Here is a 27,687-nt window from a genome sequence, read left to right as displayed (position 1 = left end):
CATCGATGAACTTCCCATAAGCAAGAGTATCGCCAGAAATGGGGCAATCCTTGGTTTTTCCTAGATTCTTGATCGAGGCCCTATAAGGGGAGAGACCAGCTATGGCGAAGGTATCTAAAAGGGTTACGGACATGGGACCCCACCGGAAGAAAAAGCAATTGATGGAGGAGGACCGTAAGCTTGTAACGGACCCCAAAAGACCTTTATTCAAATCATGGGACAACATGCTGACCTCAATGGTTGTCCCGATTTGCGCCGTTTCCCGCAGACCAACCGTTGGAATATCCTCTTGAAGCCTTTGGAACCAGGCATAAGCCCTGTCATCAAATGACGGAAAACTCCTAAATCGGCGAGCCGGCATGGACCAAATGTCCTTTAGTGGAGAGGCTTGAATTGGAAGTTGCTCATCGGCCCGCATTGGGAAGCAAGACTCAAGAGATAATGGAATATGGTGGTGATCATGGAGACCGGGCCCAAGAATAAGACCGGCGTACTCTCGGTGATTGTTCAACAACTTGAGAAAACAGTGATCAGCATCATCACTATTGATGATCCCATCGAAGCGAGCGATGAACCGGTGAGGAAGGAACTCGGGGGTTTCGGTCGCCATGAGAGCTTGGAATACTCGGAAAAAAGGGGTTTAGGGTTCAAGGAAAACCGCTGATGAGGAAAGACGACAATTGGGAGCTTTTTCAAGATCCTTAAAAGCAAGACGAAGAAAAGGCCGGTGCACGGTACGAAGTCGAAAGGTTGCGTTTTGGGAAAAGAGATCAAAGGGAAAGCGTAATCATCATTTGTATAGTTGGAGATCACCAAACCAGAGGAAGATATTTTAAAAGAGGTAAATCTTCGATTTACATCTTTTAAGGGGGCATATGTTGACACTTAAAATAATCCAAGGGAGACTCGTGACAAGCACGTGAGGAAGCGATAATCGCCTACAGGAAGGGACACCGAAGCGAGGAACGTATCAATCAGAAATGTGCCACGTGTCGGGATAAATTCTGGCGCCACTTCCTTCTAGAACAAGAAAAGCGCGCGGAGGGAGGCCACGATCGAAGCGGTTGGCGGTAATCCCCACGAGGTAAAAAAGAAAAGGCGCGAAGACTAGGAAACCGTCATCCACGTGGCTTATGGAAAAGAGCAAAGCGTGGGGCCAAAGGAAGAAACCGCTCGGCGGTTACCAAAGAGCTTGCCTATAGATACCTCGCAATAGCAAGATACACAGACACACAACAAATCCAAAACACTTACATTTTCAAACTAGCTCTTAGCTCTTAACCTTTAGCCTTTAGCCTAGCCTAGCTGTAGTTTTTAGATCCCCGTCGTCGATTCAATTCCGACGAGTATCATATCCAGAGTTAGGTGTCGTCGATTAGATTCCGGCGTCTACTCATTAGGTTCAGTGCCGTTGATTAAATTCCGGTGTTGCACTCTTCACCCATCTTGTCCAGTGCAGTCGATTCAATCCCGGTATTGTGTCCTACAATCCCCCGTCCATCTTTGTTGATTAAATTCCAGCATTGTGTCCTATATCATCTTCCGATCCTGTCGATTCAATTCTAGGGTCACGTCGAAAGTTGTCACATACTGTTACTATTGCATATTGGGCCGTCGAAGTTGTCGAAAGCCTGTTTGTAACGCGCTCTTTTGTGTAAATCTACTGCATTTGACACTCTCTCGTCCAAAATCGACCCGAATTCCTTTTCGGAAAACGAACGGATTAAGTTCGATAAAAGATTCCCGCGTAAGTAACCCTCTTTGGGCCAAAGTCAATTTGGGCCTAGAATCCATAACCGGCAAAGCCCCGTCGAAGGATTTCAACGCGCAATGCTTTGCATCATCTCTACCAACCTAATATGTCGTTACTTAAAAGTACAGATAACCGTCAATATGAACGGTACTAAGCTATTCTTGATTTTCTTTTTATGATTGTACGGGTATTGTGAAGCAATTTTCAGTAAAAAGAGAGTGAATTCATAAATAAATAAAAAAATTCCATTGTGTCCGAGTAGCGCAATGGAGGAAATTAATTTCGTCACAAGATTAGGCCGAGCACGGATTGAGCCAAACTTTGAGCCATTTCAATTTCGGATCAACCCCAATCACTTGGAGCATGTGGCCATTTCACCAGCAAAAGATTTGTTTTATTATTAGTAGAACAAACATCGCACCTATAGGTTCCAATAGCCTCAAATGAGTTTCTATAAGTTAAAGATTCGTAATAAAAATGCGGGCGATTCTCACGATAAGGCTATGACTATCTTGAAACTGAAACGCGTTCTATTTGTACTATTAAAAATTCTTATCCCTACTTAATTAAGTTGGATATTGTGACGAAAAACATGATATGAAAAGTACAGTATCTTAATCCGCCAAAAAAATAATAATATTAAAATGGCAGCGTAGGAAATTAAGGGGTTGCCAGTTTATCATGTTGCAAACAAAATAATTTGTATAAAAAGTTAAATTTTGAGTTCTCTTCCTAAGATAGTAAAGATTGTATTCTATTCATAATCTCACTCACCAGGAAAAAAACCCGCCTAACGTTGATGGACTGGCCCAATTGACGAAAAACAAAAGGGGAAAATTGCAGCGGTGGTGTCCATGGAGCAAGGGTAGGAGTAAGTTTAGCCGTAGACCTTTTTTTATGTTTTAACCGTGTCATACTAAAGCACGATAGTTCACGTACTAATTGGCATGAGATTTTTCGTGCAAAAATAAAATTGTTCCCTTTAGGTTTTTTATGATTGGATATGTTTCTATGAAAAAAATTCCTCAGAAGTTCTAAATTTTTAGTATGAAATGCATTCTAATCGTAAATCATTCAGTTCATAATATCTAGCGCAAAAAATAAATTACACAAGGGTCCTAAATCCGCCATTAATTTAAGAGATACAATGGTGGTGTATGCTCTATTTTTCCTCCGTTTAAAATGTGATGAAGTTTAATGGGTATTGGTACTGTAATTGGCTCGAGGGTGAACCCAAAAAAAAAAAAGACTTTAGGATTTGGTTGCATCACTTGAAAAGTTTATAGCTCCCTGGCAACAAAAAAGGCTTATCACTTAACTGTCTTCCATACAAAATTTTCGAACTTCTAATATTATTTTTTCTATTTATATTATGAAAAGTACAAACGCAAATACTAGTTGTGAGATTTCTTTGATGTCAGTTTGGTCTTTTCATTTCTAAGGGGTCAAGTTTGTCATTTAAAAAATTAGTGGGGCAAAAGTCTACAAAAGAGACAAATATATGCAGCATGACAAAATCCATAGAATATAATATGAATTATACAAATTTAAGAACCATTCAAATAAGGGATGCTCTTTCCCTTGATCGAGTTCAGGTTTTATTTGGACTAAATCAGAAGCTTGCGCAGCTACGATCATGACGATGTGTCAGCTATTGTCACCTCCACGGTCGAAATGGTGCTATCACTAGGTGCCGCAAGGACCTGTCGATGGTGCGGCCACGACCGTGCAGCAGTTTGGGTGCTACGAAACAGCTGTGGACTCCATCAAATAGGAATTGCTAAGCATCGGGAGGGACAAGGGTGACTTCTTGACATTAGTTGGGTCTGTTCATTTCGGGAAAGTAGGCACTTATTGGTCTTTGATTGTCTTTATCATCATCAAAATAATATAGGGAATTTTCCCAACAACTATATACTCGGGATGTAATTCTAACATGTAACAGTAGACTTTCAGGCACAACAAGTCTATTCTTTTATCGTTTTTGGCTTTTGCTAAAAGATATTTTGATACAAATGAACTCCAAAATCACGAGTTACTATTTGCAACGTGTCGAAGATGCGGGTCAACAACTTGTTCACTTAATTTTATGAGCTATGACTATGTTGTGCTAATGTGAGTGTACAAATTGTAGCATTGAATATAGGCGAGTGTATAGTTAGGGAGAGCTATGGAGAATGACCCGTTCTCAGGTGTATAGTCTCCCAGCGGTCCGACCAAAAAAAAAACAAAAGTCTCCCAACGGCAAATGTGACGGACCCATTAGCGACCACAACCACAATCACCACGTCATTGGTTGTGTGTTTATCAATCACCTCGAGCTTTGTTCAGGAAAGTTTTTTTTTTTTTTTTTTTTTGGGTTGGAGTTGAGGAAATTTTTTTCAGGAAAGTTGAGAGAGTGGGTAATTGATGAATACACTACGACTTTGTCTCAAAGGATAGAGATTTTCGCTCCATTATCATGATTAATACACCATCTTTGCTTGAAATGGTTTGTGCCCTTGTGGTCCAGTTGACCAAGTTTGGTTGCCTTCTTCAATTTTCCACTTATAGTAGCAGATTTTATATATGTGAATCTTTATACGTCCGTAATCATGGCATATCATATATACTTGATTTTACATCTCATCATTCCATAGCTGATTCACATATGCTGATAGTAATTATTGTACCGAACCGACCATTTTTCGTTATTATGACATCTCATAATTGACATCCAAAAGTTGGAATCTTATGGTCTCAAAAGCTAGTGGGTTCTCAAATCAAATGGAAGACATTCAAGGGAAAAAGATATGAGCCCTCAATTTATGATAAAGGAAAATATTTTTCATGAAAATCGTTTTTCTAGTTTCCATTTGTTTGGGGGTTTAAGGAAAGTGGTTTCCTTCTTGCTAGAAGGGGAAGTTGTTTTCTCAAAATCTAAACTTATCATTTTCAGTTCACATAAAACGTCTTCTACAGATCGATTAGCTTTTTTCCTTCAAACAAATGGACCCTAAGTTGTAATACATGCTGCCAAACTTCCATGGAGAAATCACGAAGGAAAAACATATGAGCCCTCAATTCCGAACTCTCATTACAAACATGTAAGAACATAATTAGTATTGGCAATACCCGATTAGCCCATCCTACCTTCAATACTTTGATTTGGGAAATGCTACCACATAAAGCTGCTTGAATATCAAAGATATGCTCAGAGATTGCTGCAGGACAACTCCATTTTCGTCCTTCAATCTCGTCATGGAAACTCAAAACCTGAAACATACGTCGCTCGAACTGGATATTTGTCTCCAAGAGCACCATGAGGATGTGTCTGCCCGATTACCTTTCACATTTTTAACATGTGGCATCAACAAGCTTCTAAGCTGAGTAATTTCTTCAAACAAATATATTGTCAACTTTTGCTTCGACGGCCCATGTACACGAGTATTGGATCCGGTTAGTTTTTTAACCCAAGCAATCCATGAAAAGCAAGACTTCATCAACGCATACCACATCGGACTGTGCCAGATAATTTACCTTTTTCAATAAAAAAAACTAAAAATGAATTTTATTGTCAAATAGTATAAACAATGTTCAATTAAACACTCGGAATGTTTCTTATAGTTATGATATTCTAGTAATCGTAACACGAAAATTATGACATTCTAGTGATCGATTGAAAATTATGACATTCTAGTGAGCACTATATGAAAGATATGACATTTATAATACATTTTGGGTGGTGCTTTTTCCAATCTTCCTTTGACTTTGACACTCCTTATTTTAAATATTTGACAGTATTATCCCTTGTGTGATACATCACTTAAATTACAATTCAACAAAAGTGATCCCTTTATTTTATTTGATCAACTCTTTTATTTTGTTTCTTCTTTTTTCCTTGCGGGTCCCACTTTCCTTCTTCTTATTGCTCTTACAACATTATTGTCGTCTCTATGTTTTCTCTCTTACAGGTTATTGTCTTCTTTCCACGACTTCCTACTTCTCAAGTCACAGGACATTGAGAAGGTGAATATTAATGACGCCAACCTTCACAATTTCGGTGGCACCGGCATTGGGCTCACCGTTAACCTTCCCAAGGAGCCCCTTTTCTCAGCCACACACAGCTTCTTCTTGTACTATGGACGGTAACATTGAGAAGCATCGCTTCTCTCTCTCTCTCTCTCTTCTTCTTCTTTTTTAATATATTTTTCTCTAGTCTTCTTGCATGTGACTGCCAAAAAAAGGTGTCTCCAAGTTGAAGGCAATCGTGAGTCGTTTGCTTTTCTTAGATTTTTTATATTTTTCTTTTTTTTTTTGTATTTAGATTTTGGTGTGAGATTTGGCTCACGTAATTTTGCTGCAATAACGTACGTTGGCCAATGTGCTTGTTTGGCTGGTTCATCTGTCCAATGAGCAAAAGCTTCGAGAGCTGCATTTGTTTTAGAAATCTATGAGCTACATTTCAAATGGTGCGGTTAGATCTCTTTAGGACTAATAAAGGAACCATTTTTGAGTTCATGTCAAAGCGTTTGAAAGCATATGAATCAGTAAGGGCTAAGAACAGCAGAGAGAACCTTGATCTTCCAAGTGGGACGCTTTCAAGGTTTGCCAATGTATGTTTATATTGTCTTTGTAAATTCAATCTTTATCGGTGTGAATGCGAGCCAACTGTGGGATTTTATAGGATTGTAAAGTTGAAATTCATTAGAGCAATACAACATTTTGGATCAAGAAAAACGTCCAAAGAAAATTATTGAACGTGAGACGAGCACGAGAATTGCCTGTAATTGAAAATAAGAGCTTTAAGAAAAGAAGGAAAGTGAGACCCGCAAAAGGGAAAAAAAGAAACAAAATAACACAAAGTTGACAAAAAAAAAATGAGATCACTTTTGTAGAATTATAACGAGAGTGGTGGGCCGCATAATGGGTAATATAGTCAAAATATTAAAATAAAGTCAAAGCCAAATGAGGAGTGAAAAAGGTGCCGTCCTACATTTATTTCCTTGCAAATCGCCTTCGTGTTATGATTTACATTTATCCGAAGCTGGAAATTCCTCCATACATCTTCTTCTTTGTGAAGCCTCCCCACGGTTGCTTGGGGCTTTTCGAGGTTACGGCATAATTCGGGGAAGTGTCCTGGCAAGTTCTATCTTTTAGCATCCTCCTAATCGATGAGTCATTTTATCTTGCATAGTCAAATTCAATTGGTTGTGAAGGCAGAGCTAGCATGTATACATTGTTATCACGGTACTCAGAGTGAGTTCCACAACATTTGTAATGTGAAGTCGGGATTGTACGGGAAAAGACTTGTCAAATGAGTAGGTCGGGTTGGGTTGATTCATAAGTGGTTTGATATTTAATCAAATCTAGTTTGTTTCTTACAAATTTCCTAAAAAATGACATTGCCAAAACATTGTGCAGATTTTTTTTTCTACTTTAAGAAATTCAAAAAATAACTCATTTTTGACTGAAACTTAATGCAGCCCATTTATGACGCACACCATCAAATATATGTTACACAATAAGGGTTCTAGATCCATTTTGTCATGTCTATGTGGGAATGACCCTACACAGTTGCTATTACACAGTTGCTATTGTTATTATTTTTGTTCTCCATTGTGATATTTAGAACACGATTAAATCTTTGAAAGCAAAAAGGAAATGAATGAAATTAACAAATGATCTTAGAGACAAAGACCGTTTGAACTTAATATGTGAGTAAATGTTGAAGATGAAGAAAAATGAGAGATGGGGTTGACTGACTTCTGCTTATTGATCGCTAGCGGCCTAATAATCACTTATATAGACTTATCAATTATGGCCCAATGATCAGCTGTTAAGCCAAATGGGTCACTGGATCGATGACTTGCTTACTCAACAAAGAATGATGCACATTGCTATATAGGAGTGCCAACTCAATTCAAGATGGATTAATTTATTAATCTTGAAAATTGTTTTTATTTTTTTCCCCTTCCATCCTCTTCCATGGTCAACGGTCGTCGACACTGTGCAATGCCATTGCTACCGCTTGTTAATGCTATGAGGCCAACACCGATGGCAATTTGTTGTCGTGCACCACACTGGGCCTTGCGACTATCTCTCTCGCTATACCCGACCCCTATGACCTTCGCTTGAGGTTGCCACCTCGAGTCCGAGGTCTAGGAAACTCTTGATTCAAGGTTTCGGGACCTCGGTTCTGAGATTTACGCCTCGGCTAGCCACAAAGAGACGACAAACAATGAGTTTGAAGTTGGTGGTGGTGGTCGCTTGGGTGGTTGGCGGTGGTGGAGATGTAGTATGTTGGTGGTTGGCGGTGGCGATCACGTTGGCTTATATGGCTGTTAAAGGGTGGCTGCGGTAAAGGTTGTGGCAGCGTGATGGTTGGTTGCGGCTCTTTACACAATCTCCGGTCAACTTAATTTATCGAAACCAAATTATAGCTAGGTAACAACTAGAGGAAGTTGAGTATCAAAGCCAAAAGTTAATAAAAGAAAAGGAAAAAGCAAATTAAGACACTTAAAAAAGTTCGACTTCGACTTGGATTTTCTTACAAGTAATCCAAGGATGAGAACTTGTAATGTTCCACGGATTTAGTTGTGATACTTACCGAACAAATTCCTCTTACACCTATGATCATGGATTCGGATTGGAATTAATTCTTCAGCCCACAATCCAAAAATTGATTATCATCTTTTTACAACCGGGGACTGGGAAGCTGCTATAATTCGATCCACTTGCAACACTACGGTCATCCCCTCATTTAAAAAATATATCCTATGAATCTGTTTTATCACGGATGATTGTAGTCGTACACATCAGATAAGGTGGATATCATGCAAGCTCCATCTTTTCAACAATCGAAATTTAGTGGATTGAGTTTAGACAAGTGGGTATATGACCATTGAATTCTCAAAATGACTGATTGTATGCATTACAAAGTAGCGGTATAGTTATCTATCCAGAAAATTATTGAGCGAATTTAGTGCATCAACTACATTGAATTTGATCCGCTAAGAATAGTTAACTCCATACAAATCTCTTCAACTTCTACAATTCAGATGTAGTTTACTAAATATGTTTTTATATTAATAGCTTCATACTGATTAGGTGCGCACAATTACCTCAACATCGATTTTGGTAGCCACTTCTCACCAATCGCTCAAGTTTATCTTTAGTTCCGTAGAACTAAACGATCTCTCCCAATCACTCAGTTTATCTTGATTCCACAAAATTGAACGAGCTCTCACAGTCACTCAATGAGGTTTTCGGTCTACCTTCCAAGAAAGATTGGTGGCGATTCCAATTACATGCACACATTGCACATGCTACTTGACCACACTAAGATCGAATACGATTGATCGTTATTGTGGAAAATCCAAAAAAATACTCCAGTTGCGAGTTAGTATGGGCTTAGGAGGGCCTGCACCTAGAAAGCCCGCCGCTATCCAAGGCGAGTCTATCGGCAATCCATTAGCTCATCCGACCAAGGTAGAGGTGGCCGGTTCCGGTTCCTAAAAAGGTGGAACCTGAACCGGCTCTTGAAGTGCCGGTTCCGATTCGGAATCGTCGGTTTTTAGGCCCAATGGCTATTTTCCTCCAAGCCTCCTTCTATTTTTTTTTTTAAATGGGTTGGAACCGACGGTTCCGGGCCGATTCCGAAAATTTAGAAATCGAAACCGGCCCTTGAGGGCGGGTTCCGGATTGGAACCGTGAGCCCGATCAACAGGCTGGTCAACGAGCCGGTTCAGGATAGATTCCGGGCCCATAATTCCATTTGGCCATGTCTAGACCAAGGTCTTGAAGGGTCGCGACTGTCCGGCTACATCCGTCGCCGTGCGCCCCAACCAATCAGGAATGGACACTGGCTCCACGTTAGCCGAATGAAGCCCACCGGCTTTCCACACACAAAATTCTATTTTCCTAATTTTCATTTAAAAAGTTTCCTCCTTTACTAGGCCTGCCCACATTAATTACCCTATCCTTAGACCTTCTTTTTCTCTCTCCTCCTTTTGCTTCTTTCCGAAGAAAGAAGACTGCTCCTCCTCCCTTTCCCGAGCGAGTTCAAAATTTTTGGATCTCTCGTTCCCTCTCTGCTCGATCGCTCGCTCCGTTCCGGCCCTTGTTCATGCGGACTGCTCCGGCACTCGGCTTGCTCTCTGCTTCGGCCTCCGCTCCCGCCCTCCGCTCCGTCGCTCAAGGGCTCTCTGCTCCAGCCCTTGTTCTCGCGCTCTGCTCCAGTGCTCGGCTTTATTGTCTTTATTTCCGGACATTTTTTTAAAAATGGGTGGAAAGGAGGAGGTTTGTCACTTAGTCCTATGATTGCTGGGCTAGAGCGGGGCACATGGTGGCAAAGATTCCTTCGGTTGGGGAGGCGAATTTGTCATTGTTCTTCCCATTTTTACATTTTTTTGTATTATTTGCACTTTACCATTCGGCTGACAAGGAGCCAGGTGTCCATTCCCGATTGATTGGGGTGCACGGTGACGGTCGGTGGCTGGACTACCTAATATTTTCTCCCATTTCGAAGCCAGCAAAGTTTTTCTGACTAGTGAGCCCATGACCAGATGACAAGTATCCACCACCCCAAAGCTATTTCTCTACTACATTTGTCGGCCACAGACAAGCTTGTGTCCGTCAGAGAATCCCAACAACGCGTTGGTGAAGATAAAGTCCATGTGTTCACGCCCATTAACTTACCTTGGTCCATACTTGAGCGCCAATTTTTCCAAATTTCTACTATTATTGATCTAATTTTACTATTTACTTGTACACCTGATTGTGCGTGGGATTATATCTCTTGAGTGGTCATAGGATAAATTACTATATATCAAGGAAGAAACTAAAGTTGTTTTTATGAGTGAGCCCATGATGACTTAGATCCGCCACCCTAGGGTTTGTTTATCCTTCCGTACAATAATTTTGTCAGCCACAGAGAAACTTGTTTCAATCAACATATCTGATATTTCAAATCACGAGGTGGTACGCGGTCTTCAGTAAAAAAAAGTCATGCATCTATGTCCTCTACTATATAAGAATAAATCAACAAAAAATCAAGTGGTGAACAATCTATTTGAAAACCTATGTAGCACCGACACGATATGAGAACGAGACATGACACGTCGATATGTAATTTTTCAAAAAATAGAAAATTTCGACATGCTGAGACACATTTTATATTAATTATTATTTTTATGATTTCACAAATAAATAAATAACAAAAAAAGGTTAGATTGAATTTACATTAAAAACACTATTCACCACTTCTATGGCAATGGCAAATTTCATTTTCCTCCAAAATAGAAATTTATTTAAAAAAAGAACAAACACACAAAAAGAAGCCAAACACACCAATTATTACTCACGTTACACGGCTGGGAATTCATTTATCCATGATTTGCCCTAATTAATCGCCGCTCCCTACTTTTCTTTTTCGGAGTGACGGATGAAGACCTTTTGAAGATCGCGTGAGATTTGAAAATGATGAGAGGGAGGGCGACAAGGTCAAAAATGAAAGGAGATGGATGATGATGGAAGGAGAGCCGTTGGATGGAGGTCGGGTTCGTGCGAGTGAGTTGACAGCTTTTAATACAAAAAAAAATCTCACACTTCCCCACGCTCTCTCTCCTCGCTCGTCTCTCATCTCGCCTCTTCCCCCAGACTCTGTTGTCTCTCTCTTTTCCTTTTGAACACACAGGCCTCACCTCTCTGTATCGCCAAGTGAACGAAGCAACGAGAACCACCGTCATTTTGGCTGCCTCGTTTCTCCTCCGGCGCTCTCTTGCTCTGTTCCTCCGCCGCTCGTTCGCTCCCTGCTCCGGCGCACACAAAACCCATTCACTGCTCGGGACGCTCGCTGCTCGCTCTAGCGTTGGCTCGCTCGCTGCCTCCCTTCCTCCAGATCCGCGGTCTTTCCGCCCTCCTCCTCCACTGTCGCTGGCTCATGGCGAGACGCAGACATTCTCCTCCCCTTCTCCTCCTGATCTCGTAGTTTGCGATCTCCGTTTTCACGGCCCTCCTTCCTCTCCGACTCGCGAGTCCGCCGCGTGTCGCTGGCGTTGCAACGCGTCGGACGCGTGTCTGTGTCCGATACCGACGCGCCCGGTGCTTCATAGGAAAACACTATCAAATCTTAAGCCCAGAGTCTTTTCTGATAGTTGAACTCCATCGTATCAATGGCTTCTTCATCGAAATCCAGAGGGCCTTACGAAGTCTTCTTGAGTTTTAGAGGCATGGATGTGCGTAAAAACTTCATCGGCCATCTCTACACGGCGTTAATCCAGGGTGGAATACGCACTTTTCGAGATAGTGAGGAACTGTGGAAGGGAGATAAAATATCGATGCTCATGCAGGCCATCGAAGAATCGCGCATTGCGATCATCGTCTTCTCTGAGAATTATGCTTTCTCGTGGTGGTGCTTGGAAGAGCTGGTCAAGATTATGGAGTGCAAGGAGCAAAATAACCTCATCGTTCTACCAGTGTTTTATAAAGTAGATCCAAAAGAAGTGAGAGGGGGGAGAGCGAGTTATGCACGAGGCCTAGCTAAGCATGAGTCTAAGCATCCGGAGAAAATGGAGAGATGGAAGAAAGCTCTTTCGGACACCGGTAACTTGATCGGGTGGACTTTGAATGATGGGTAAGTAGAAAGGGTTCCATCTTTTGTATATGAAACTATTCTTTGCCAGTGTGATAATTTTTTATTTATTTAGTTATGGGCTATTTGAGGTCTTCACGTTTCATTTTATTCACTTTGAGTTCTATAGATTTTCGATTTTGGCCAACCATTTCACAAACTAGTTACAGGTGGCATTTTGAGTTCGAAAAATCACGTGGCTATCCATAAAAGAGACTTATGGCTTTTCCAATAATTAAAAATATGGACACTAGCTCTTCATCGGCTGAAAAATTTATTGACTCATTTGATCAAAATAGAATGTCCAAACTTGTTTGTCAAATGGACAGGATGCCAAGTAGTGTTGTTGCCCTTACCCCATTTGTTTGAAGGAATAAGAAAGTTCACAAGGTTTCGTACGGGATTAATTAGCGTGTGCAGGCCATGTAAAGCAATAACATCGTGCTTTCGAGGAATTTAGTGGTTTTGGAATCAAAATCTTAACCATCGTTCAAAGTCCTAAATCACATGAGAGTCAAAACGAAGAATAAGTGAATCGTCACGTCTAAAGCGAAAGTACACGAATCACTTAAGAAGGCAGATACATGTTGTGATTGGTGTGGAGCTCTCGAAGTTCAAATTTGACTTGATGGGAATATATTTTCTTTTGGCTATAATTATCTAAAAATGAGATGCACTGCTTTGTCACTTTTGGCTAGTGATTGCTCGTTATTTGCTTATTCCAATTGCTAAAACGATGCTAAAACTTCCTTTCACTGTTTTTGCCGGAGATGATGAGTCAAATGGTTTACAAAAAATTGTGAAGGACATCTCAAATCGCCTAAGCCAAACACCTTTAGAAGTTGCTGAGCATCCGGTTGGGATAGAGTCCCGAGTGGCTGAGGTGAAATCAATGCTAAACCTTGAGTCTAAGGATGTTCTCATGGTAGGATTATGGGGACAGGGAGGCATAGGAAAGACAACATTGGGGAAAGCCATCTATAATGATATTTTCAGACAATTTGAAGGTTCAAGTTTTCTAGCACGTGTTCGAGAAAATTCAAAAGATTGCAAGGGTTTAGTTACTTTGCAAGGACAACTATTGAACGATATATTATTACCACATGAAAAGATAGTGGTGCCCAATGTCGATAGAGGGGTTAATCTAATACGAGATAGACTCCGTAACAAAAGAGTTCTTGTCATCCTTGATGATGTGGAAGACGAGGAACGATTACGTGCTTTAGCCGGAAAAGCCAAATGGTTTGGCAGTGGGAGTAGGATCCTCATTACTACAAGAGATAGCCATTTTCTGACTCCCGGGTTAGATTGGGATCATGTGCATGTCTATGAAGTTAAAGTGCTAGGATGATGGTGGAGCTCGTGAGCTACTTAGAAAGCATGCTTTTCCGACATACCAAAAATTAGAAAGCGGGACAGATCTAGTGCATGGTTTTTTGAATCATGCTAAAGGCCTTCCTTTAGCACTTGTGGTGTTGGGTTCCTTATTACGCGGTACAACAGAAGCTGAATGGGAAAGCATACTAGAGAAGCTTTCCAAACACCTTGACAGAAAGATTAATAATGTGCTCATAGTGACTTATGATGGACTAGATAAAGATGAGCAAGAGATCTTTCTCCACATTGCCTGTTTCTTTAAGGGGCGAGCAAGAGAGTATACAAAAAACGTTCTAGATAGTTGCGATCTTCAAACAGCTGTAGGATTTGATACTCTTATTAAGAGGTCCTTGATATACATTGAGTTAGGAAGGCTACAAATGCATGACTTGATTCAATTGATGGGTATGGATATCGTGAAACAAGGATGTGATGATGATCCCGGGAGACGCAGAAGGCTATGGCTGTATGATGATGTTCTTGATGTTCTATCATGCAACATGGTAAGACTTGCAAGCACGATCAAATCTATGCTTCTTATCATTGACTATAATTAATGAATATGCATAACCTAAATATTCATGTATATACAGATGGATTGTGCTGTCAAAGCCATAGTGTTGGAGTTACCTAAGCGGACAGAGATATGTATTGGTCCTGATGCTTTTACTAAACTGAGAAAGTTGAAATTGCTTATCCTGAGCAATGTTTCTTTCCAAGGTCCTGTATGTCTTCCTAATCAGCTAAGATATTTGGGATGGGCTGGATGCATTCCCTGGATTCCAGAATTTTCCTCTGGTCCAAATAAATTAGTGGTACTTGATATCAGCGGAGGCAGAATGCTAGGAGAGCCAAAACAATTTGAGGTGAGCATATACCTACATTGACATTTTTTATTATCTAACCTCATTTCTGCATGGGTAGGCGTGTTATATGTATGAGTACACCACAGGAAGTGGTGTTCCTTTGTTTTAGAAACCATTTCGCCATTTCTCTTAAAATGACTGTAACTACAGGCGTTAGAAAATTTTTTAAGTGCAGCGAAATTGGGATTTGAAGAATTAAGCAAACCATTCTAATATTTAATGGGAACATTTTGTTGATAAGACGTGGAATACAACTAGATGTTATAAATATATGTGAAAAGTGAATGATATTTCAAGATTTGTCATGTGGTTGGCATCCGCACTCTCATTATGTGACACTTCACATTACTTTCTAGTAACTTCACAACATGACCCATGGCATAATTTTGCCAAAACTATTTTTGTCTACTAACGAAGAATAGATTTGGTTCAGGTATTCCAATTTGAGTTTTTTTGTGAGACAAAATCAGTTTGGGATAAATGCGTCTGCCTATTTGAGATTTTTAATGGTATCATACCTAATTCTTTTGTTATTTGTCTAAAATTTTTTGTATGTAATCTGTTTTATACTACATGGGTATATATTATTCAGTTCTTTCGAAGAAAAAATGTAAAATGTATGTTGATAGGAATTATGTTTGGTTGAGCGATCATAAAAACTAAATTGTCCTTACCAAAAAAAAAAAAAACTAAATTGCTGGTTAAAGCGTGCTCATGAGTGTGCCATGTGGCTTAATCTCGACCATAAAAAAAGCTTTACCCATGTATATATATTATGATTACCGGGTAAAGTTCCTAAGTGTTCAGTAATTCCTCAATCCGGTATGTAATTCTCACAAAATTAGCTTATAGTAACTTGGAATAAAAAGCAACCGGAATAGTAGGTTTCAAGTCGCCTGATCTAAATATGAAAGTCCTTAAAAGTGGCAACAGCATCCCACGAACGTCCTTGTTTTCCCTTTCAGAATGTTTATCGAAGTTGGTTTCACAGTTTTCGCAGGGCTTCCAAAACTTGAAGTACATCAGTTTCTATGAATGCGGCTCGCTGGTTTGTACACCCGACTTGTCCCGTACTCCAAATCTGATGGAGTTGGAGATCCAGTCTTGCGACAACTTGGAAGTAGTACATGAGTCGATTGCAAATCATGACAAGTTACAGGTGGTGGATATAAATGATTGCCCTAAACTTCATTATTTTCCAATTCTCCATTCAAAAACTCTCCAAGCTCTCCGTATTGAAGAATGCGAATATTTTGAAAGGTTCCCGGATATTCCACATGAACTCGAAGGCCTAAAAGAGCTTTGTTTTAGATATACTGCAATCGAAGAAGTTCCTACATCAATAGAATATCTTGTCTCTTTGAGGAGAATGCGCTTAGGTGGTTGCTATAGGCTGATAAGCCTTTCGTCTAGCATTTACAAGTTACAAAACTTAGAAGAATTGGAACTTAATGAGTGCAAAAAGCTAACCACCTTCCCCAAGTACGATTATTCAGCTGATTCAGGCATGAAGACCGGACTTCCAAAATTACGCAAATTAAACTTTAGGTATTGTAGTCTATTCGAAGTTGAGTTTCTTGAGAACCTTTTATGTGTTCCCCTTTTAGAAAGTTTAGAGCTGCATGGGAATGAAATTACCAGCCTTCCTATGTCCATCCACAAGCGTGATCATTTGTCCACATTGATAGTTTCATGGTGCGATGGATTACGAGAGATTCCGAAGCTTCCACCATATGTTATTTTGTTTGACGCACAAAATCACCATCCTCTGAAGAATACTGATCATTTGACTTCATTGGATGATTTTGTCCGTAGAGGGTTGGCCATGGCTGATATTTCCTCACAGGTTAGACACTCTCTCTCTCTCTCTCTCTCTCTCTCTCTCTCTCTCTCTCATCATTGTGGGGTTGGAAAACTTAAGAAAATGCAACATCGAAGGCTTAAGGAAAATCAAACAAATATTAGGGGATTCTGCACTCATAATGCATGTAACGGAGGTGTCTACCGTAGTACTTTTATGGGAATAATTTATATCGCATGAGACTTGTATATGAATTCTAGTGAGAATCATTGGATCTCTACTGATTTATAGAGCTGTAGTAGGAAGTGGAATTCATTACGATTGCTTACTGAACTCAAATTGAATTCTTCTATTCGGATACAAATAACAAATTTGGGTGCTTTCTAATAGTCTACCTTTATAATAGGAGAGGCCCGAGTGCTCTATTATTATTCCCGGATGCCGGATGCCAGAGTGGATCCTCCCTGTTGAAGGGGATTCAATATCTTTCATGGTTTCAGAGGATTTGTATCATAAGTTTCTTGGATTAAGTCTCTGTATGGTTGTTCATGGATATGGAGAGGGGCCCAATCTCTTGAAGATTAAAAAACATGTTAATGGCCAAAGTCGGGGTTCCCAACGACAGGGTTTGTTGTCTAATGGCATGGATCATGTTTGGCTTCATAATTCCATAGATCTATGGGGAGAAGTCGATTTTGGTCAAATTGAGGGGAGATACGTACAATTTAGCCTTACAACACAGCATTTAAGAGTGAAAAAATGGGGGCTCCGAATAATATGCAAGCAACTAAATGATGATTTAAGGATTGAGATTCTGGACAATCAGATAATGGATCTAGCTTTACTCAGCGAGGTTGTTCTTGAATCAACTGATTTAGAAGCCGAGAGTTCACATATACATGAAGTTAGTTCGATTGAAATAGATCCTCAGGAAGACTTGCAAGATTGTCAAATGAGTACTGAGGAATATAGACAAACAGTACTTCATGAGCTGTCCTCCCTCGAGGCATGCGAACCAAGACCATGGGAGCTTCTAAATCGATTGGCAGAGATGAGTATGGCAGTGTTTGCTCGCTGCTTTTGTTGTTAGGATGATCAGGAAACCCGCTAAGGAAGGAATTCAGAGGTAAGTGAACTCAGCTGATCGGCATTTCTCCTTGTTCTTCTCCTTTTCTTTTCTCAATAGCATGCTGTGACTACTCACTTTTACCAGCACAACGATGAAAGCGACTGTGCCTCGTAGAGAGAAGCTCGACAAGGGTGTGTCCGGAGAGTCACAGCAGGAGGATTGGGCAAACAATTTCTCTAGAAGAAAAGTCGGATGAGAGCAAGATCAGATGTGCATACATCTGGTCCGCCCGTGGGATGTGCATTTGATGCTGGTGGAGTCAATATTGGAAGAGAAGGCACAACTCCCGTGGAGTATAAACGACCAAGAATACTCTCCGTGAGTTTTTATCATTTTGTAATTTTTCTGGAAACTAGTTCTTGAAACCATGGAAACTGGTGACGTAGCTTCGGGTGAACGATTCTCTCCGGAGGTTCTGGGCTTCAGGCAGCATGCTATAGATCAGGTAATGCCTGGCACGCCCGAATTTTATTACGTTGATGTGATACTTGACTCGGTTGGTACTACAATTGCCTGGAAACTTGAAGAAAGTGTTGTCGAATTTGGTCAAGAGATGCTGAATCAGTGTTTCTTTGTAAGTTGTCTGTGGTTGCTTGATAGTGAATTCAGAGGTTATCGATGTTACAAGCTGCAAAATCAGTATTTACTTGGAGTCCAAGAGTAATAGGTTGTGCCCGTGGATAACTGGTCAGATAGTTATTTTTCTTTCGCCCTGTGGACTGTGGATATGAAAAAGACATCATGAGAAATTCGGAGTTTACATAAGTTATTCAATAGACAAAAGCATGAGAATCTGATTGTTGATTTTGATTTCTGAGGTCTTGGCAACTGTTTAGGATCCTCTTTTTATCTTTATGTGCCATGGATTTTTTGAAGGAAAATGACTGAGAAGCTAAAACTCCTGGATTCTTCTTGAATGTTGAGTGAAAACCTGATTAATGAAAGATTAACTTCTGAGGTTCCAATAACATGACACACTGGAATGAGCAGCACTTAGTTTCTCAAATTAGTTGCCCTTTTTTGCTCTAGTGTTGTTAGAGCCATATTGGCTTAAGTGTTAGGTGGGATTTGCATCTGAATTGCAGGATGAGTTTGTATTAATAATCATTACTTGGAAGCCATACAGGACATGCAAGATCTTGATCATATAGCTATGAGATATGGATTGATTCCAATTAGATATGAGGTTGTCGTGGTGGCTTCCCCTCTCTTGATTAAAAAAGGCGTAGTGAGAGATCCAAAATTCTAAAGTTTATGGAAGCGAGTTTGAGAGACTTTGCAAAATTGCAAGGACAGGGAGGATGACTGCAATTTCACATAAAATTTTGAGAGTATACAACACCGCGTACTAGAAATTAGATCTCATATCAAATAGTAGGGAGAATGCTCTTCAAAAAATGACCTCACCTTGACATTGAGGAGCAAAGAGAGTTGACTGTTCTTCACACATAAGATCCTCTCTTAGACTAGGTGCTGTGGGAACTTGAAGAAAGAACTGAAATTTCCGGAAAACGTGTATCGATGATTCTGTCTTGGAGACGGGTACTTCCAAAAGAATTTATGATCTAATGCTGTGGCACCTTAGGATTTATGAACTATAAGATAAGGGAAATGATGAAAGTGGACCCACCTTATCAATTCAGCCCCTCCCTAGTCAAAAAAATTCTGGATTTTTCTCTCTCCCCACGTTAACTGCTCTGCGGACTCTCCCCTGCCCCTTCTTCTTTTTCTTTTTCTTTACCCTTCTTTTCTTCTTCTGTTTTCACTTTGTGCGACGCCTCCTCAGCCACTGAACGCCACCACCACCTCACAGCCCATCAACCACCACTCCCTCCATCGCCTGCAGCCATCGCTGCTGCTGCAGCAGCCCCTCGGGAGCCTCGAATCAGCCCGACTCCCCCGCTGTAGCCCTGTTTCTGTTTCTACTGTGTTGCTGCAGCTGCTGCCCTGCTTTGTTTTTGCTCCTGCTGCAGCTCCGATCCTTCCTTTGACCACCCCCGCACCTGTCCTGTCCCTGTTGAGCCGCCTTAGTCCCTTGCCGAACCCCGAACAGCCCCCAGAATCGAAGCTTCTGCTTTGTTCCCCTGTTTTCTGCTCTGTTTTGCCTGCTGCTGCCCCGCTTGGTTCCGCAATTGTTCCGACCACCAAGAGCCACCAGCCACCTCCCTTAGTCCCCCTCATACCACCACCATCAGCCCCACGAAGTTCCACCACCATTGGAACCCCGGAACAGCCCAAACCGGAGACCTTGTTCTACCTCCACCTGTGCTGCGATTCTGCTTTTGTTTTCATCTCTCAGTCGCTGCTCCACCACCCATGGCTGTCCCCTGAAATTGTGCCGACCACCTCACACCCTCACTGTCAACCTCGGAGCCATTTACCACCCAAGAGAGCCGCCACATCTACGAATATCCCTACCCTGCCTTCGCCTGCCCTGTTCTGTTTCCGGTGTGCCTTGTTCGCGGGCCAATTCCGTGGACCGGGGCCTGTTTTGACCTGGGCCGCGCCTGGCTCGTGTCCGGCCAAGTTGGCCGAGAACCTAGGCCATGTGGCAGGCCGTGGCCGAGAATTTTGGGCCGAGAGTCTGGGCCTTGTGCCTGGTCCGTGGGCCAAGTTGGCCGAAAAGTTTAGCTCGTGAGCCCAAGTGTCCGAGTAACATCTGAAGCTCGTGCCAAGGGATTTTCAAGGATCGCGACGTACTCGCCTCGCGTAATTGATTGTGAGTCAACCTCTAATCCTTGGTTAGATCGTTAATTACGTTTGGATTAATTTAATTAGATTATTAGGGTGTTTAAGTAGATTAACTAGGATCGGGATAGGCTAGAGACTCGATATAGGTTGAATGACCCTAATTATCTAAGTTAGTTCAAATGTGATTGATTGAGATTAAATTAGTTGATCGATTGGATGATTTTGTGTGACCATGAGTGAATAGCGGGTTAGAGGCAAGCATGCGATTAAGTAAATGAATGAATTAGTTTATATGCAATTGGATTGATTGTTCGTTATTAAATTGTTATTTGTGCACAATTCGTGAAATATATGAATGACTGGGTTAAATATCTAGTTAAATTGATTGATTGGTTTGAGTTTGAGCACTTGATTTACGGATGCGAGGTCGCATGGATAACATGTGCATTTGTGTGATTACTTATGGAGTTTTGCTGTGTGAGCATATCCGATGAGCATTTGACTAAATGCGGATTATAAATTGGCTATTTGTTGAGTATGCTTGAGTGGTCACACGATGGATTATTCCTAACAAGTTCGTATTGTGCTAGTCGTACGGAACCATACGATTTGTCGGATGCCCGTCAATCCGTGTCCATGCCGATCCTATGGATCACATGGAATGTCGGATGCCTGTCGCGGCTTGTGACGGACCGAAGTCCCTACAGAGATTCCCGATAGTGTTGTGTCGTGCCGGTCGTATGAATCACACGAGCTATCAGATGATGTCGCCGGAAATAAGGAATGAAGTCTGGTCCCGCCATTAGACACCGCCGGTTGTAGTGTAAAGTCACACCGGTCATATGTAATTGGGCCAAATGGCCCTAATAATCGGACCACATGTGGTGTGTGCGTATGCGATTGACGTGATATCTATGGGTTGTTATGTGCGGCATATTATGTTGAGTATTGCATACCGTGTGATTTTTAACAGGTGAGTTGTATGTGATTGGGATGTTTATATATCGATATGTGATTGATTGATAGGACCCTCCGGACATATCAACGCCCTAATTGGGCTTAGGCGTTAACTCACCGAGATTTATATCTCACCTCATCGTTGTTAAAATTATTTTCAGGTTTTAAGTGATAGAGCTAATGGTTCTTGAAAAGCTGATAAGGACGAGGTGACGTAGCTCTATTTGGAGTAGATACGAAGTTGATCCTATCCCGCCCCGAAGTATGAGGCTAATTAATGAGTCATTTCAGTTGACCTATGATGTGACTGTAAATAAAATCATGTTTTTGAATTAATGCGTTTTCTTACTTGCCTATCCCTATCTTATATTTTGTTTGGGAATATTGTACGTTTCCGCATGCATAGTTAATCGCATGGGTTGGTAGCGTGTCCGGGACGCTATCCTTTTAACCCGAGGGACGAGATGGCGGGGATGCCACGCGCTTGAGGATAGGGCCGTTGCAAATGCAGTTGGTTTTGACAAAAATCTTGTCCCTAGGATACAACGATCTTCCTCACTTAGTCTACACACCAAGCAAAGGATGAACATGATTCAAGCCTTGAACGAAGGAAACGGCACTAAGAGATGCACCGATTCAAAGATAAACTATTGGAGTCAAACGTTAAACAAGAGTAAGAAACAATAGACGGATCTGTTTGATTGTGACTTGAGCAGTACATAAAGTAGCTAATATAGATTATAGACAATATCTTTCTGTTGAATTGTTAGTTTTGAAAGAAGCAGCTCAAGCACAGGGAGGACGCATCTTGCAGATGAAGTCGATGAAGTACCATCTTGCTCAATGTCCACCGCGTAGAGCTCAAGAACTAGCCCAAATTATTGCATTGTTTCATTTTAGAGAGAATGAGACTGTCATTATAATGGTGACATGGTTCATATACAATGATTGGAAGATGCAGCTGATTGAAATCTATGCTAGGCAGAATCAGTATACAAGTCATTTGCAAATCTTCTCTTAATCAGATTAGCCATGCCAGTATCTCTCTGAAGAGAGACTTACCCATCTGTGTTAAATGCCTCAAAGTATCCCTTGTTTACAGCTATTGTTTGTTCTCCAAGGACATCAGGTTTAAGGCATAGCTACCCCAAACACCTCTTTTAAATCTCTTGGGAGAAGTTTGCCAAGGTATAGAGCCTACTTACTGTCATTTGAAGTAAATTGTACTTTAGAGATAATTTACTTGCCTGAAATCCTGTTTCCTGGAGTACAGGCATTTCTTGAAATTGATATTCTTAGGACCTAACTGTAAACTTCCCAAGTTGAGCACATTTCTATATCGGCGAACTTGTTTTTGCTGAGATGTACCTTCTTGTGCAAAGTGCTTCGTCAATTAGTCTGCTAAACTATCTCTTGCTTGATATTTGGAAATGTTTTGCAAATGGAATCTGTCTCTGGTTTCAAGCGATGAGCTAGGTAAAAACGTGGAATTATCAGAAATATTGGGTGGCTTTCACATAAATTTCATCTATGTTTGCCCTTCAAAGTGTGTGCTTGATTTATGAATGTCTCCAGCTTTTTCTTGTTTGTCTTGCAGTAATGGAAATTCTGGATCAGAGGCTTTCAGATTTTGTGGAGGTATAATGGCATCAGAAGAATTTCTCTTCTGCAAGTTTTTTATGAAGGTGGAAACCTTAACGGTATGAACAGCCATCCACCATTTTAACCAGCTGAATTGTCCGTACGAAAGATTGTTAAAATACTGCAGTTAGCACCTATTTACATTAGATAACATATGGGAAATGATTGTTCTTTCACAGTGGACCATGGTAAAATGCACTCTTTAAGAGGCTTTTATGAACATAGCAGAGCGGTTGTGCAGTTTTAACCAAAGTTCACTTTTATCAATCAATGAACTCGAGCATTATGCCTGTGAGCAACATCTCCCTGAAGGACCCTTCTCGAAAAATCTCTTTCAAAATCTAATGCTATCGTCTTCCTAGCACTCATCTTCATTCATATTGATTGAGAAGAATTCAGGAATCCTCGTTCTATTTCTACTTTACAATCAATTCTCTCAACCAGCTGACCGTAGCTGAGGCTATCGGTAATTGCAGAGCTCTCTCTCTCTCTCTCTCTATCTCCCCCTCTCCCCGCACGCACGAGCGCACTTGTCCATATGTAAATGGTTTTTTGCAGTAAAATATGTTGTTGCATCTTTGGTCTGAAGAATTATCTACACACATCCCAGGTAAATAAATCTGGCCCAGTGGAATTTTTGTGATTATAAAGCTTAATGAAAGTGGAAGCGTGGAAGTAGTGGGTCATTGGCTGCATAAGAGCACATTCAGAAGTTAGGATAAGTTGCACATCTGGAGATGGTGGGTACACTTATCCAGACTGACACCAAGTATAATTGCTTCCGTGTGGTGGTGTTCAGCCATATAAAGGTTGCTACCAGTAGGTGTAGAATTTTCCCAGTAAACAAAAGGTGAGAGTTTCAGATGCCCAGTCTTTTCCTCTGGCCAATTTTCAGATGCCCTGTTTATCAAATGTAGGTTTCCTCTAGACTGCGTATCCTTAGCCAGATTGCCATTTGAGAAATGGGACATTCTATCCTTGGTTAAGGAAAAAGATGAAGTTAATGGTTGATAATCTGTTTGGTTAGACTCGTTGGGGGAAGTATCTTCTTCCTTGATCCCTGTCGTGAATGACTAAACATATATGGTTCTTGGTCGAGCAATTCTTCAATTTGAGCTCTTCATTTGCAAATATCTCAAAGCGACTGATCCGACCAAAAATTTTTCATGCTTCCGAGATGATTAGTGCACCTCAGGGACTGATTACGCACATAAAAGATTTAAGACTTTTTTGACAATTTTCCTAGTTCATAATGCTATCTAATTTCTCGTGTCTTGCTAATATGTGGCTCTGGCTCCCAATTGCCTGAGCCTTGCTGACCACAATACATCCGGCAGTAATATGCAAGCACGACCTTTTGGGATTCCTTAATTCTACGGATGAGAGATGGTCCTGAGATAGCACTTTAATTTTTAGTCCTGATGGCACCAGCCTGAACTAATTTATCTTGTTATAGGTTTCAGGTTGTGCTCACCAGGTTTAAAACATATCAGAATTATTTTTAATTACCATTTCATAAATATTTAACTCCATATAAAAATTATTCATCAGGTAAAATTTGTATTCACAAGATTTTAAAATATCCACACCATTTTCAAAAGGAATTCACAAGTACTCTCAATTCCTAGAATTTATTTGGTAAATGACGTTTTAGGCCGCACCACATAGAATGGTAATAGAATGGGAGAGCAAAATCACAGCTCAGTAAGTGACAATCATCATTATTTCTTTGAGATCAAGTAATGATTAATGCCATTTTGTATAAGTATATATCGGCATAATGCTCATGGAAGTAATACCACCGGGTATTCTCAAATAACAAGAATAATTCATATATTCTCCAAAGTCAATGCATCACATAAATGCGTCAATGCATCATAGAGATGGATCAATGACATAAACTGTATAATAGGCCGCAAATATCAATGTCAACCACTCATATCAAGAACCCATATGCTCACATTTCCCCAGGTGACAAACATATAAATATACATTGCACAACCCAAATTGTAATCTTTCTCAAGGATATAGTCGTAAAAGCCACTTTTGCAAAGTTGTTCTATGCCAGAATTACTATTATAGGTGAGGATCTAGACTTGATTTGTTCCTGGGCTTGCGGACGTTTTATGGGTCTTCAGGATAGCAAGGCCTTTGTACTCATGCTAATAACTGTGCGTATAAAAAAATTGAAATAATTTTAGACCTATTATATACTTAGTTGTGCACATAATTTTGAATCGTTTAAATAGTCATGTGTTGAATTGTTAGATCACTTGAAAAAAACAAAAAAACAAGGAAAAGCAAAGAGAAGACGACTACTTGGAGATTGGGAATTGCCCTTTCGACAAAGCCATCAAAGGTTTTTCTTTTTCTTTGTTTTTTTTTTTTAACGGAAGCAAAGGTTTTTTCATTAGTGAGCCTTTTAACAAAAGTTAACCTAATGACATAAAATACTCCAACTACAAAATGGAAAACGAAGAGTCGAAGACCAAAAGATGGAAACCATTCCTCGAAGATGATTTTCTAAAGTTACTCCTACTCGGAGGTTGAGGATGCCATTTCGAGGAAGCCAGCAGAGTTTGCTAGCCAATGGTGAGCCTATGACTTAGATGACAAAGAATCCACCGCTATAAAGTTTTTTTTTTTTTTGGTAAATGTAAGTATTGTATTAGCTTTAACCAAACACAGCTTTACAAAGGCGAAACCCGACACCAACAAGGAAACTTGCACTCAAGGTGACACCATACAATGTCACTAAGTGTGCAAGGGTGTTGTGGGTTCAAAAGCACAGGTATATATACCCTAGTACAACAAAAAGAAAGGCCAAAACAGTTAGCCAAATAAGCACCTAGGACGAACCTCCGATCACAAAAAAATAGTCGGATCGATGCCCTAGGTAGCTTGCATCCTCCGGTTCCTAGAGGTGTCTTCAATATGCTCATACGTGAGTGCCTTGTCCCTAACCACCTTCTCAAGGTGTTTCTTGATAGTTGGCACAAACAGAGTTTGATTCCGAAAAAGAAAATGATTCCTTTCCTTCCATATAACGTGGCACAAGGTTCCAAAGGCGAAGCGGGCAATACACTGGTGAAAGCTCCGACCAGAGATGTATTTCATGGCCCATTCTAGGTTTTCCCGCCACGACTTATTGTACCAAGCAAGGTTACACTTCGCTGCCCAAAAAAGAGCAAGGCTTCTGGTGGACCGGCAGCCAAAGAAAAGGTGGTCGATAGAGTCTGGTCTACATGAACAGAATGCACAAGTAGCATCTACAATTTGGCCATAGTTTAGTAGTAATACCCGGGTTGGCAGCCTATTCCGTGTGATCAGCCATAGATGAAAAGAGTGACGAGGCACAAGGGCACGGTCCCATATAAAGGAATGCCAAGGCACTGTTTGCCCTTGAGAACGTATGTTATCCCAGGCTGATGCAATGGAAAATACTCCCGAGGGATGACCGATCCAAGTGAAGCAATCGTTGCTACGAGAGAGCACGGGGAGAGGCTCTGGCCAAGCTATAATAGTGGCCGAGACATAAGAGGGAGGGCCAGAATAAGACATGAAGTTTGCCACCGTGGCAAGTCGGGATATGCCTGATCGATAGATGTCTCTATCCAGGAAGATCTTACCGAGTGGTCCTCTAGGGTGCCACGGGTCAAACCAAAAGGATACTCCACGACCACTACCAATCCGCCATTTAAAGGATTGTTGGAAGTCCGCATGAAGGTGTAAGATCTTCTTCCATGCCCATGAACAAAAGGTTGGCTGCTTGGCAATCCAAAAATTTTTGTTCTTTAAAAAGGTAGAATGAATCCATTTGAACCATAGGGACTCCTTGTCCATAAATAGGACCCAAATATGTTTGAGCATGGTTGCCTTATTGCAATCCCGCAACCTACGAATGCCAAGGTCCCCTTCCTTTTTTGGGAGACAAACATCGTCCCAAGAAACTTTCGCCCCACCTCTTCCGAGACCCGAGCCTCTCCACAAGAATTGCCTAAGGATTTGCTCGATGCGGTCTAAGATCGATCTAGGTAAGATGAAAACACTTGCCCAATATACATGGATAGCATGAAGGATCGACCTTATGAGCTGCAGCCGTCCAGCAAAGAGAGACAACGTTGCATCCAAGATTGTGCTCGGGCCGTGATTGAGTTCACCAACATATTACAATCTACTTTGCCAAGTCGTAATGCAATAACAAGCACCCCCAAGTACCGGAAGGGCAAGATGCCTTCATGAAAGCCAAGGATACCCATAATTTGATCCCGAGTATCAGTAGACCCCCCCGAGAAGAACGTCTCGCTCTTGTTCATGTTAGGTTTCAAGCCCGACCAACTAGAGAACCTATCAATTCCAGCCTTCAAAAGCATGATAGAGGCTACATTTGCCTCCGCAAAAAAAAGTACATCATCGGCAAAGAAAAGGTGTGAGAGCCGAGTAGCCTTGCATCGCCGGAAGAACTTAAATTCCGGCTGCCGGGTCTGCACATTTAAGATGCCCGTGAATACCTCCATAACCAATGTGAATATATATGGAGACATAGGATCACCTTGCCGAATGCCTCTCCAACTAGAGAAAAAGCCGTGCAATTCCCCATTGATAGAGATGGAGAACTTGGGAGTGCGGATAAATACCATAACGAGTTTAATAAACTCTCCGGGAAAACCAAAGGCTCGAGGGTTAGCTCCACGAAATCCCATTCCATCATATCGTATGCCTTTTGGAAATCAACTTTGATAGCACATTTGGATAAGTAGGGCTCATGATGAAAACCACAAAAAAGTTCTTGGGCTAGCAGTATATTATCACTAATACGACGACCTTTCACGAATGCATTTTGTGGGATGCTAATGAGGG

At 41.0% G+C, this 27,687-nt stretch overlaps 3 protein-coding genes across 4 annotated transcripts in view; all 3 read left to right on the top strand.

Annotated features, from left to right (window-relative positions):
* The window catches only part of LOC125314483 (tRNA-specific adenosine deaminase TAD2-like), a 636,221-nt gene that overhangs the window by 261,583 nt on the left and 346,951 nt on the right, over positions 1-27,687 (top strand). The gene's annotated exons all lie outside the window — the stretch shown is intronic.
* LOC115729247 (disease resistance protein RUN1-like) overlaps positions 1-27,687 on the top strand; it is a 1,053,956-nt gene that overhangs the window by 791,475 nt on the left and 234,794 nt on the right. The gene's annotated exons all lie outside the window — the stretch shown is intronic.
* Positions 14,209-27,687, top strand: part of LOC125314478 (TMV resistance protein N-like) — a 61,344-nt gene continuing 47,865 nt past the window's right edge. Inside the window, exons 1-3 of one of the 2 annotated variants that reach the window (XM_048276851.1) lie at positions 14,209-14,608; positions 15,600-16,454; positions 16,816-17,518. In XM_048276851.1, the coding sequence (XP_048132808.1) occupies positions 14,324-14,608; positions 15,600-16,454; positions 16,816-17,499 (1,824 nt within the window). In that variant the 5' untranslated portion in view covers positions 14,209-14,323 and the 3' untranslated portion in view covers positions 17,500-17,518. Of the gene's footprint in view, positions 14,609-15,599; positions 16,455-16,815; positions 17,519-27,687 lie in introns of those variants that run through there. The other variant, XM_048276850.1, reaches the window with a different exon arrangement.

Source organism: Rhodamnia argentea, chromosome 3 (assembly GCF_020921035.1).
Source record: "Rhodamnia argentea isolate NSW1041297 chromosome 3, ASM2092103v1, whole genome shotgun sequence".
Lineage (NCBI taxonomy): Eukaryota > Viridiplantae > Streptophyta > Magnoliopsida > Myrtales > Myrtaceae > Rhodamnia > Rhodamnia argentea.
Note: the sequence above shows the minus strand (reverse complement) of the source record. Positions and strands in the feature narration are given on the sequence as shown.